Genomic DNA, 12,008 nt, shown 5'->3' with positions numbered 1-12,008 from the left:
CTTGTCTTTTTCTTCTTTTTTTTGTTTTGTTTTGTTTTGTTTTTTCGAGACAGGGTTTCTCTGTGTAGCCCTGGCTGTCCTGGAACTCACTTTGTAGACCAGGCTGGCCTCAAATTCAGAAATCCACCTGCCTCTGCCTCCCTTGACCTTTTCTTATTCCATGTTGCTCCCCACGTGCACAGGAAAGTGTTATCTGCTCACAGGCCCAGCAGCAACAAACCACCAATCACAAGAGGACACTCTGAAACCAGGAGCCTAACTAACCCTGTATGCTCTTTAAAAGACAGTGACTCTCCAGGGCCTAGCAAACACAGAAGTGGATGCTCACAGTCAGCTAATGGATGGATCACAGGGCTCCCAAGGGAGGAGCTAGAGAAAGTACCCAAGGAGCTAAAGGGAACTGCAACCCTACAGGTGGAACAACAATATGAACTAACCAGTACCCCGGAGCTCTTGACTCTAGCTGCATATGTATCAGAAGATGGCCTAGTCGGCCATCATTGGAAAGAGAGGCCCATTGGACACGCAAACTTTATATGCCTCAGTGCAGGGGAACGCCAGGGCCAAAACGTGGGAGTGGGTGGGGAGGGTAGTGGGGGGGAGGGTATGGGGGACTTTTGGGATAGCATTGGAAATGTAAATGAGGAAAATACCTAATTAAAAAAAAAAGGAAAAAAAAGAAAAAAAAAAAGACGGTGGCTCTGTCACAGTGTTGGTTATAGTGATGTGGTTACAGGGAATGCTGAATCTCAGGAGGCTTCTAACACAACTGTGACAGAAAGCACCTCAGGGAGGGGACCCAGCACTACTGGCTGCTGCCCAGTGCGGGCGGTTACCTTGGGGGTCCACCTCCTTGGCCAGCTTGAGGGCGTCTGAGTTGGCCAAGTCCATGTTGGCAGGTGTGACGGCAAGAATGAGGCTGCTCTCGCGGCTGATGAACTGCAGGATCATGTCCTTGATCTGGTACTCGATGTCTGGCGGCTGGTCCCCCACCGGCACCTTAGTGATGCCTGGGAGGTCGATGAGGGTCAAGTTCAACACTGAGGGGGAAATCAACAGGCAAGGTGGTGAGAGCCCCATTTAGAGTTCAGAGCCTACACACAGCCTGTAGAAACCCAGTGGACACCAGCAAGTTCCCAAGGGGAGTCACACCTGGGGTCACTCCTAACACTCCTACTAGAACACATTTCACTGTGTACTTTCTGTGTTGGGTGAGTACCCTCATGCGTACACGTGTGTGGAGGTCAGAGGTCACACAAATATCTTCCACAATTGTTCTCTACCATATTTATACTTTTTAAAAATTTAATATATTTTTAGAGAAAGAGAGAGAAGGAGAGTGTGTGTGTGCGTGCGCATGTGTGTAAGTGTGCATTTGTGTCAGTATGTGTGAGTGTGTTTGTGTATCAAGAAGTAGAAGTCAGAGGATCCATGGTAGTCAGCTGTCTCCTTACCATGTGGGTTCTGGGAACTAAACTTGGTCACCAGGCTTGCCAGAAGGTGTCTTTACCATTGAGCTATCTTGCTGGCTTCTTTTGAGAAAGGGTTTCCTCACTGAGCCCAGAGCTACACTGGGTAGCTACTGAGCACCAGGGATGGACCATCTGCCCAGACCTGCAGAGTTCCGTAATTAAAGACGTGCAGTGCAGTGCAGTGCTGCGTTCTGCATGGCTGCTATAGGAGAATGCAAGCCTTTCCCTTGTGTAGCAAGCACTCTACTTCCCAAGCCACGTGTCTTCCCATCATACCTTCTTCATTTCTGAGGCAGGGGTTCGGTATGTAGCCCAGACTGGCCTGGAACTCACCATGTAGCTCAGGCTATAAGCCCAGGTGGTCCAGGACCCACCCATCATCCACAAAGCTCTGCTTTGCATTCCTAGCACAGCAGAGACCATGTCTGGGTGCACAGGTCTATAAGTGCAGCACTGGGGAGGTAGGAACGGGGGGGGGGGGGGGCGACGAGGAATTCAAGGTCAACTGGACCATAGAAGCAGTTCGAGGCTAGTCTGGGCTACATAGCTGTGTTTTGAAAGAAAGGGAGAGACAGAAAATAAATAGGGTCAGTGATAGAGTTCAGTGGGTAAAGATTCCTTCCACTAAGCCTGACGACCTGAGTTCCATTACTGGGACCTACATGGAAGGAGGAGAGAATTGACTTCTTCAAGTTGTCCTCTGACCTCCACATGTGCACCACATAATGTGACACCACATATGCACACAAAGAAAAGAAAATGTAAAGAACTACAGTAAAGAGAATGCAGCTGAGTGGTTACCAGAGGACCTGGCTTCAACTCCCAGCACCCACATGGTGGCTTCTAACCACTGATAAGTCCAGCTCCAAGGGTCTGACTCCCTCTCTGACTTCCTCAGGCACCCCAGGCATGTGACTGGTATGTATACAGACATCCAGGCAAAGTACACTCACATAAAGTAAAATTTAAAAAAAATTAAAACAAAACTTTTTACAAAAGTTTAGAGGAGATTAGTTTCAAATACAGTCTTTATGTCTACTGAATGCTGGGATTAGTGGTATACACAACACCACTCATGGTTCATTTTTATGTTAAATGTGGTCCTGGGGGTTGATTCCATGCATGCTACACAAGTGCCTGACCACTGAGCCTGGGTCTAATGTTTTTTGCTTTTGTTGGAGATGGGGTCTTCCTCTGTCCTCTGTCCTTCACCTCCCCAGAGCTGGGGTTATAGGCATGTGCCTATGCCCACTCTTGCCCACCATGTCCAAGCCTTCCTAGTCCAGGATGCTCTTCTCAAATGCTCAGGAAGACCCTACTGGACAGGAACAGAGTACCAGCTTCCCTCTATCCCAACCCCGCCTTTACCGTGTGGTGAGTAGACCCGAAGGTTGATGGGCACAGGGGAGATGCCTTTGTTGGTGCCTGTGACCCGGTCAGTCTCTGCTTCGATCTCCTGCCGGACTTCATCAAAGTCTGTAAATTTTTTGGACTTGCAGTGCAAAAATTCCGCATATTCTGTTATGGGAAAAAGATGTTCAAGGTGAGAAGGAGGGAAAGGAGAATACACAAGGACATGCAGTGTCATGCATGTGCCAGGCATGTGCCAGGCAGAGGAAGAAATGCAACCACTTCAGTCCTGCAGAACTTGAGGAACACGGCGTTCATTCTTTCTCTTATTTTATTGGGTTGGTTTATATTTTGAGATAGTCTCACTGTGTAAGCAGCTCCGGCCTTGCACTCCTTTGTTCATCTTTGCTAGGATTAAAAGTGTGCATTAGCTGGGCATGATGGCGCACGCCTTTAGTCCCAGCACTTGGGAGGCAGAGGCAGGCAGATTTCTGAGTTCGAGGCCAGCCTGGTCTACAGAGTGAGTTCCAGGACAGCCAGGGCTACACAGAGAAACCCTGCCTCGAAAAAAATCGAGAAAAAAAAAGTGTGTACTACCGGTTCTGCTCTGCTTCTGTGCATGACGTGTTCATGCACACAAGCACACAGGCCTGTGGTGGCCAGAGTCAGCCTCACAGCCTTCCTCTATTGCTTTTGTGACAGTGCCTCTGAACAGAGCCTAAGCTCGTTAGCTTGCCCAGGCTGGCTGGCAGCCGGTCCATCTCAACCACCCCAGCGCTGGGGTTACAAGTGTGCACCCCAACAACCAACCTGTTATAAGAGTACTGAGTCATACTTTGTGACTAACTCTTTACTGACAGCTTCTTTTCTTTTTGATAAAGGGATTTGGTCCCAGGCTAGAGTGGAGCTCAGTGTGTGGTCCGGGATGGAGTGACACTTGAGACCCCATCACCTCAGTGAGAAGAGCTGGGTACTGCAGCATGCACCTGCAAACCTCATACTTAAGAGGCCGAGGAAGGAGCGTGAGATAAACTGGGTCACACAGAGCTGGGCATGGTGGCGCACGCCTTTAGTCCCAGCACCCGGGAGGCAGAGGCAGGCGGATTTCTGAGTTCAAGGCCAGCCTGGTCTACAGAGTGAGTTCCAGGACAGCCAGGGCTACACAGAGAAACCCTGTCTCAGAAAAAAAAAAAAAACAAACAAAACTGGGCCACACAGGAAATCTGTCTGACAAAAGACAAAAAGATGAGCAGGAGTTTGTGTTTGAACTGAAGGCATCAGCTGCCAGGCTGGGATCTAGATGCTTAAATTTGCTCAGTTAAAGGCTGGGGAGGTGCCAAGTCTTGTCTCAAAGGTTGCAAGAACACACTCTGGTTGACACTCTGAGGCAGCAAGGTCTCCTGCAGGGAGAAGGAGCCAGGATGAGTGCTGTGTGGGGCATCTAAGAAACAGTCACCTGGCCATCCGGAGTACAGGACCACAGGGCCAGCTGCTGGAAAGAGAGAGAATGCAAAGAGCTCAGGGCCAGAATGCCTGGCAGGAAAGACTCTCCACAAGCAGGGCCTTGGCAGTCATGCAAGGAGCCTGGGGCACCCAGCATGGCATACAGCAGTATGGTAACAAGGGCCTGTAATCCAGGCCTGTAATTCCAGATCTAGGGATGTGGAGGCAGAGGGTTTAGGAATGTGAGACTGGCAGGCACCAGTTTGGGCTACTGTGAGACCCTGACTTAAGAACTACAAAGCATGTGGCTAGAGATGACTCAGAAGTTTGTTGTGCAAACTCAAGGGTAGAAATGTGGATCCCAGCACCCACAACCAGGCATCCCACAAACGTACATAACCCTCAGCCCAAAAGGGCATGGGGAAGAGGCGGCTCACTGGGGCTTGCTGGTTTCCAAGTCCCAGCATGGTGGTGCACACCTTTAATCCTACTACTCAGGAGGCAGAGGCAAGGAGAATTGCTATGAATTCAAGGCAGGCCAAGGTTATACTGATTTAAACAAAACAGGAACAAGTGGAGAGGGATGAAGAGGGCACCTGACATCCTCCCTTCTCCAGGCTCTGCAGCAGGCAGGTGCACATCAGCACAAATAGCATACACTCACAGAGACACACAGACATGGCATCTGAGGCTCAGGAGGACATGGGGTGGTGCTGGGACTGGGTAGGTCAGACACCTTGTAGAGGAAGTGACTCTCAAACCCGATGACCTCAGCAGGACCGGCTCTGTCTAGCATGGGTGCTAGAAGCAGGGCCAGTGAGGGTGTGGACAGGAGGCTCTGGGACTCCCCCTCAGCCCACACACAATCAGCTGACCCACTTCCCAAGGGCAGCCGTGCTCTGGCCTTCCAGGAGACAAGCGGAAATACTCTTCCTGCAGCTGCCACTAAAAATGGATCAGTCACCCAGCCCCCACAGAACTTCAGTTCTCTTCCGGATCAAGGCAGTCAGCAAATGTGAGATGGTGGCAGGGTAAGGTAGCAGAGCCAGGACCAAGGCCAGGGCTGGGCTGGCTCCTTCCCTTCTCCCTCTCCCTGCTTGCCACTCATTCTGCCTTGGCCTCCTTTATCATCTGCATTCTGTTTGTGGGGCTGGAACCTGGCAGCAGAGCAGCAGCAGCAGCAGCTCGCAGGCACCCAGTGTTTGCTACAATTGTTAGCGTAATTAGCTCTGGAGGGCCCTACCTTCACCTCAACTGCCTTGATCAGCAGAACAGACAAACAAATGTGTGTGAAGACAGAGAAGAGAGGCAGCCAACATCTCTGCCATTAATGAGCAGAGAGCCCCAAGGTGCAATGTGGAAATGCTGGGGTAAAAGGCTGTGTCATCTCCCTCTCTTAACACAAGAGAGAATCCAGAGAGGGCATGCCACTGATACAAGCCACACAATACCTTTGGCAGGTCCTAACATAAATGCCCGCTTTAAGCTCGCTGGAGCAGCTCATACCTGCAGGAGCAGTCGGAAGCCAAAGGCAGCATTATGAGTTAGAGGCCAGCCTGGGCTATAGAGCAAAGCCTTGCCTTGAAAAGAAGCTCTCAAGGCTGACGGCTCAGTCGGTAAAGTGCTTGCTATGCAATCCTGAGAACCTGCATTTGGTTTACAGAACTCACAAAAATAAGACAGATGTGGGAGTGAATGTTTGTCACCTAGTGCTGGGAAGACACATGGGACTCACAGACCAGTCAGCCCACTTTAAACATAATTCCAAGGCAGAAAGAGACCCTGCTTCCAAAAATACCCCTGTTAATACATGTGCTCAAATGTTATATAAAAAAGTGTGATCCGGGCAGTGGTGGCACATGCCTTTAATCCCAGCACTCGGGAGGCAGAGGCAGGTGGATTTCTGAGTTCGAGGCCAGCCTGGTCTACAAAGTGAGTTCCCGGTCAGCCAGGGCTATACAGAGAAACCCTATCTCAAAGAAAAAAAAAAGTGTGCTGGATTCAGCTGCCTGCCAGTTGGTCATCAGTAGCCCAGGCCATACCTCTATGTCATTGACAGCTCTGCTCATCCAGGTCCCCATGTTCCACTGGCCCCTGGGCCAGCACTGCAGCATTCTGATAGCCACATCCCCACTGGCAGCAGAGTGGATTCTCCCTGCCCTTCCCTGCACAGTGAACCAGTTAGGTTCTCCCCTGGGGCCTCTTAGCAGGCTACACAGGCCTCAGCCCAGGGCCTGGTACACAGCAGGGATAAAGGAAGAAACCAAAGGTGAGCCGGGGTCAGCAGACATTCTGCTAAGCCTGGTGGGCCAGCCAGCCTTCTTGCCAGAGTTCCCCAAGGGCAGCATCACTGTGTGCCCAGGAAATGAACTGGGAAGGGGGTTTCTAAGGAGCTTCTACCTGCCTGCATGGGTGTGACTATAACGGGCTGGGCTTGACTCACTACACTGGCCAGCACCTGCTTCTGCTTCTTAAGCATGTATGTAGGTGTTGGAAGATGGAAGCACAAGGATCAGGACTTAATCACAGCCCACCAAAGAGGAAACCATGGTGACAGGCTCCTGATGCCCACGCCCACAAGGTCTGCCTTCTTCAGATTTGGTATTGGCATGCATGTCTGGACAAGAATGCCTGGGTGCTCAGACACATGTTAAAGACCCTCGGACACAACCAACAACCAAATAGGATCTGTGAACCTTCTGTGAACCTTGAGGGTTCGAATGAAGGCCATAAGTTCCAGTCTCAAACAAACCACAAGGAGGCTGGAGAGTTGGCCCGACAGTCATGACTGACTACTGCTCCTGAGGGAAACTGCCTGGTGCTCAGCACCCTTGTCAGGAGGCTCATGACACCAGCAGCTCCAGCTCAGGAGGATCCAACACCACGGACTCTACACGCATCCACACGCATGCACCTTACAACAATAGATCTGAAAAACACGACGGGATAGGACTCAGTTTGGTAGAGAACCTTTTGATGCCAGCAGCACATGAACCCCATGTGGCGGCATGCTCATGTGACTGCAGCAGGATGGGGCAGAGGCTCAAGCTCACCATCAGCTACACATTGAGTTTGAGGCTGGCCTACCCAACACTCTGACTCAAAAATCAAACAAACAAACAGAACAGTCTAAAGGATTTGTGCATGAAGGATTTTTCAGAGCCTTACACAGGAGCGTTAGCACACATTCACTACTCCTGTTTAGCCTATAGCTTCTTCAGATTTGAGACCAGTAGGGACTGTCACCTTGTCTAAGATGTACTGCTACTATGATTACAAGAAGCAGTTATTACAACTAGCCCCCAACTTGAGTCACACCTGCTCCAAGCTCAGTTTTTTCTTAGACCCTAGCTTCAGGTATAAGCAAATTCAAGTCCAGCCTGAGCTACATGAGATTCAGTCTTAAACAAAATTCAACTCAAGAAAGCACAGTTTTATCTAACAAGTGACCCTGTGGAACATGGTGAGGAGCCATGGCTGTGTTTGGAGAGCAAGACAGGCTGGGCTCTGGCAAGCACAGGCTATGTACTGACATCTCTTTTATGGCCCATCGATCATAGACCAAGCCAGGTCAAGGCGAAGGCTGAGGATGGGAGAGAAAAGCCCTGTACCCAGAGTTTAGCAGGATGATTCTGGGTAAGGGCAGGGTTCATCCATGGGCCACTAAGCTTCCTGGTGCCTGTGCTCTTAGGTAATTTTTAAACAGTACCAGCTACTACTCAAGGCTCAACAGACCAGTCTGAACAAGAAGCTCCCAAGCACTTGGGTGTCTAAAGTACTGAAGGGGAAGACCACGCTTGGCCTCACAAGCCTCATCTTTAGACTCCTGAACCTTTCAGGAGTGAACAGCTGTCTGCCCAAATCCCTGGCTCTGTAGCTTAGGTCCCAAGCTTCAGTGTGAGGAACTCATGATCTCTGGGGCTCAGCTATACCTCCCTCTCTGGCCTCTCTACCTCTGCACACACTACTGCTCTCTAAACAGCCCAGATACACTCTTTTCAGCCAGAGGAGTGTGGTGAATGCATGTCTGCAGCATCTATTAGGCCAGAGGTGGGGAAGTGGGGCAGCCTGGTGACAACATAACACATGTGACAGAAACACAGGGCTGCTTTCCAATGTCCCACCAAGGCTGTGCATAATATGGGCAATGCCACCATTAGGCAAAGGGTCAGAGGCATTCAAGCTTAGGGGACACAGGACAGAACACACCTGAGAGACACACCTGTCCTCTCAGCCCAAAAAGATCCAACTATGCCCCTATAACTGTCACCTTGCCCTAAGCAGCCATGCCTCCTCCCATGTGACCCACTTTGGCACTAGTCTAAGGTCCCTTCTTACCATAGCTATACAGGTCTGGTCTTATCCCCAAGGTAAGTTCCAACAAAGATCTAAGTAGTAAACTCAGGCAGAGGTGGGACGTTTGTGTTCCCTTGAAGATGGAGAAAGTCAGGGACTGACTTGATCCTTTATGCAGGCCAGCTCTGGGCAGGTGTTCCTTTCATGGTCTTCTCCCCAGCCCTACCCTAGACCTCAGGATTCCAGTAGACTCTGGCAATGAAGGAATCTCAAAACACAACAGGTCTGCTAGCCACCAGCACCCCAGTGTTCCCTGTACATGCCAGTCAGGCCCTGGGTATGCTGTCCCCGCTACTCAGGAGGTTCATATAGAGAATCAAAAGTTCAAGGCCCATCTGGAATACAATGAGTTCAAATCCTGCCTAGCTGCAAAGTGAGACTCTGTCTCAAAAGAAGTGAAAATACACAGTTGGTGGGACAGGCTATGGCTCAGAGTGCTCATCTAGTCTGCATGAATTCTGGGGTTCCATCCCCAGCACCCCATGAACCAGGCAGAGCAGTACATACTTATAATCCCAGCACCCAGCACCTGGAAGGCAGGAAGATCAGGAGCTCAAGGTCACCCCCAGATACAAGTGGAGGTCAGCCTGAGCTAACAAGTACAAACAAGCAAGCAAGCAAGCAACAGGCTAGGGATGTATGTCAGAGCACTTGCCTACCATGTGCAAGGCCTGAGGATCTGATACCCTCTTCTGACCTCTACAGGGACCAGGCACACACATGGGAACAGAGAGAAATGTAGGGAAAACACTCATACAATTAAAAATATATAAAAATTTTCAAAATAAATAAAACTACAATAAAGTCACATACAGTGGCTCATTAGCACTGTTATCCTAGCACTCAGGTCCAAGAGAACCAGAGGCTAACCCGGGCACCAGCTGCCCTGACGAGCAGCCAACCTGCAGGTATAACAAGCCTGGCACACAACCAAGTCTTCCAATTGTCTGCACTTTGCAGGCACCTACAAAGGGAAGACAGGAGCCCGGGAAAGCCTGGCTCCCTTCTCTGCAGCCATGCAGGCTTTCCCAGGGTGGCCAGGGACCAGGAGCAGCAACAGTGGCAGCTGATGTTCCATGAAAAAGTACAAAAGTAAGCCATGCAGTGGTGGTGCACAGCTTTAATGCCAGCACTTGGAGGCAGAGGCAGGTGGATCACTGTGAGTTCGAGGCTAGCCTGGTCTACAGAGTGAGTTCCAGGCCAGCCACAGAGAAACCTTGCCTCAAAAAGCCAAAAGGAAAAAGTGCAAAATAGGGATTTCTAAGGTGAGGTGGAACCCCTGAAGGCGATGAAAGCAAGCACAGGGATAGAGGTCAGGGCCTATGGCAGCAGAGCTGAGCACAAGCCTGATGGAAGAGGCAGCAGCCCATCCTGTGGTTGGCACACCAAACCAGCAGCTTACGCTGGAGCCTCCCCTCCACGCCTAACTGGTAGAATCAGGAGAACAACTGCAGGGCCCTGGAATGTCAGGCCGCACTGGATTGGCTGAGGATCCCAGGCCAGTGGCCCCCTAAAAACGCAGGTAACCTGGCTGGGCCTCAGTTCCCATCTGTAAATTCATTAACATGCCATACTGGGAGCAACTGGCAGCATGAGACTATGGATCAAGCCTCAAATACCAGGCACAGTGGTCCTTCCAGTTGGGGCTGGTCTATGACCATACAGAAAGTACAAGGCAGCAATTCTGGTTGCCAGGCAAGACTTCTCAAAAAAATAAAATAAACTAAAATAAATAAATCAGAAAGTAACTGTGGGCACCAGGTAGCCTGGTCCTGCCTGGGGACTCAGGGTTGTAGAAGGGTGTTCTTCAATTTATTGCTGCTGTTTGAAGACATGCTCTTCCGTAGCCCAAGGTGGCCCTGAGCTCTCTATGCATCACAGGATGACCTGGAGCGTCTAGCCCTTCTCACATTCCCGGTGCTGGGCTTACAGCTATGCACCTTCAGGCCAGGTTCATTCTGCTGGGCGGGGGGGGTGGGGGGGGTGGGGGGGTGGGGGTGGTGGTGGGGGGTGGTGGTGGTGGTGGTGGTGGTGGTGGTGGTGAAAGCAGGGCTTCCGACATGCCAGGGAGCTGTCCACGAGCTGCTACCTCTGCGTCCCTCGCTTTACTTATTATTTCTACTTTGTCTTGGTTTTGAATTTCTATTTCTCTTTTCTTTTTTTAAATTTTTTTTTTACAGATTTACTTATTTTATGTATGTGAGTACACTGTTGCTGTCTTCAGACACACCAGAAGAGGGCAACGGATCCCATTACAGATGGTTGTGAGCCACCATGTGGTTGCTGGGAATTGAACTCAGGACCTCTGGAAGAGCAGTCAGTGCTCTTAACCACCGAGCCATCTCTCCAGTCCCTGAATTTCTATTTCTCATACCTGTTTTGGAAAAGATGAGCTGCAGAATGAGAGGCCTCCGGGTGACAATTCCTGATCCTCGTGGAAGGAAGTCCCTGGGAGAAGAGAAAGCAGCAGAAATGACTCAGTGCTGCTGGTGACCACAGGCACTAGGCAACTGTTTCCTGCAAGTTTTAACAAACGCACCAACCCCAGCTGCGTTCCTGGAAAGCCCTCGGCTACCGAGGCTCTGCAGCCCAAGGTCTGCAGGGGACCTGAACTAAGTAGGAAGACACAGAGCTGTGTACACACAATCTGCTCTAGCACTTCCACTAAGCCCTCCTTGCATTGTATTTCAGACAATCTTGCCCATGGCAAAAGAGCCACAAGAAAGACTGGGGAAGGATCAAGTTCAAAGCCAACCGAACAAACAACCGCCAGTCACCCCAGTACCCTGGAAGCTGAGGCAGGCCAGACAGGACTACACAGCAAGAAGCTGTCTCAAAATAAAACAAGGGCTGGGGTGTGGCTCAGTTGGTAGAGAGCTTCCCCAGCAGGATTCCCAGCACGGAAGAAAATGGCCATGGTGGCTAATGCCTATACCAGCTAATGTAGAGGCCAAAAATCCCAAGTTAGGTCACCATCAGCACTGCTGCATGGCTGGCCCACAGTTATCCCTGTGTGGTCTCCCTAACTAGGTGTAAAAATTAGTATAGCTGCCAGGCATTGGTGGCGCAGGCCTTTATTCCCAGCACTCAGAGGCAGAGGCAGGTGTGAGTTCCAGGCCAGCCTGGTCTACAAAGGCAGAGGGGGGAGGGGAGAAGAGGGAGAGAAGAGTATGGCTGTCTTGGAGCCATGCACATCTTCTCAGACATGTGGCCCAGGTTACAAGCTACCACAGAGATAGACTTGAACCTGAACAGGCAAAGCTGATCTTTTGTGATAGGAATCAGGGCAAAGGCTTTTCCTTGGAGGAACAGGCAGGAAGACACACAACTGAACTTTCTTGGGAGGCAAAAATTAGCCTCAATGCTGATCTGTACGGTGATCAGCAG

The 12,008-nt window shown here is 50.5% G+C and overlaps 1 protein-coding gene and 1 long non-coding RNA gene across 29 annotated transcripts in view; both read right to left on the bottom strand.

Annotated features, from left to right (window-relative positions):
• Dnm2 (dynamin 2) overlaps window positions 1-12,008 on the bottom strand; it is an 82,852-nt gene that overhangs the window by 39,188 nt on the left and 31,656 nt on the right. For 22 of the 28 annotated variants that reach the window (XR_003947776.1, XR_001778793.2, XM_006509978.3 and 19 more), the window contains exons 2-4: window positions 10,996-11,069; window positions 2,841-2,990; window positions 837-1,040 (exon numbers count right to left, since the gene is read on the bottom strand). Coding sequence is in view for 25 of the 28 variants with exons in the window: in XM_006509978.3 (XP_006510041.1) it covers window positions 837-1,040; window positions 2,841-2,990; window positions 10,996-11,069 (428 nt within the window). In the remaining 3 variants the exon portion in view is untranslated. Of the gene's footprint in view, window positions 1-836; window positions 1,041-2,840; window positions 2,991-10,995; window positions 11,070-12,008 lie in introns of those variants that run through there. The other 6 variants (XM_030244046.1, XM_030244045.1, XM_006509983.2 and 3 more) reach the window with 2 other exon arrangements.
• Gm46104 lies at window positions 1,375-2,832 on the bottom strand. The gene is made up of 2 exons (XR_001779096.1): window positions 1,749-2,832; window positions 1,375-1,614 (listed from the first exon to the last, which is right to left on the bottom strand). It is a non-coding gene; the product is annotated as a predicted gene, 46104 (long non-coding RNA).

The sequence above is a fragment of the Mus musculus genome, chromosome 9 (assembly GCF_000001635.26).
Source record: "Mus musculus strain C57BL/6J chromosome 9, GRCm38.p6 C57BL/6J".
In the NCBI taxonomy this organism is placed as follows: Eukaryota; Metazoa; Chordata; class Mammalia; order Rodentia; family Muridae; genus Mus; species Mus musculus.
Note: the sequence above shows the minus strand (reverse complement) of the source record. Positions and strands in the feature narration are given on the sequence as shown.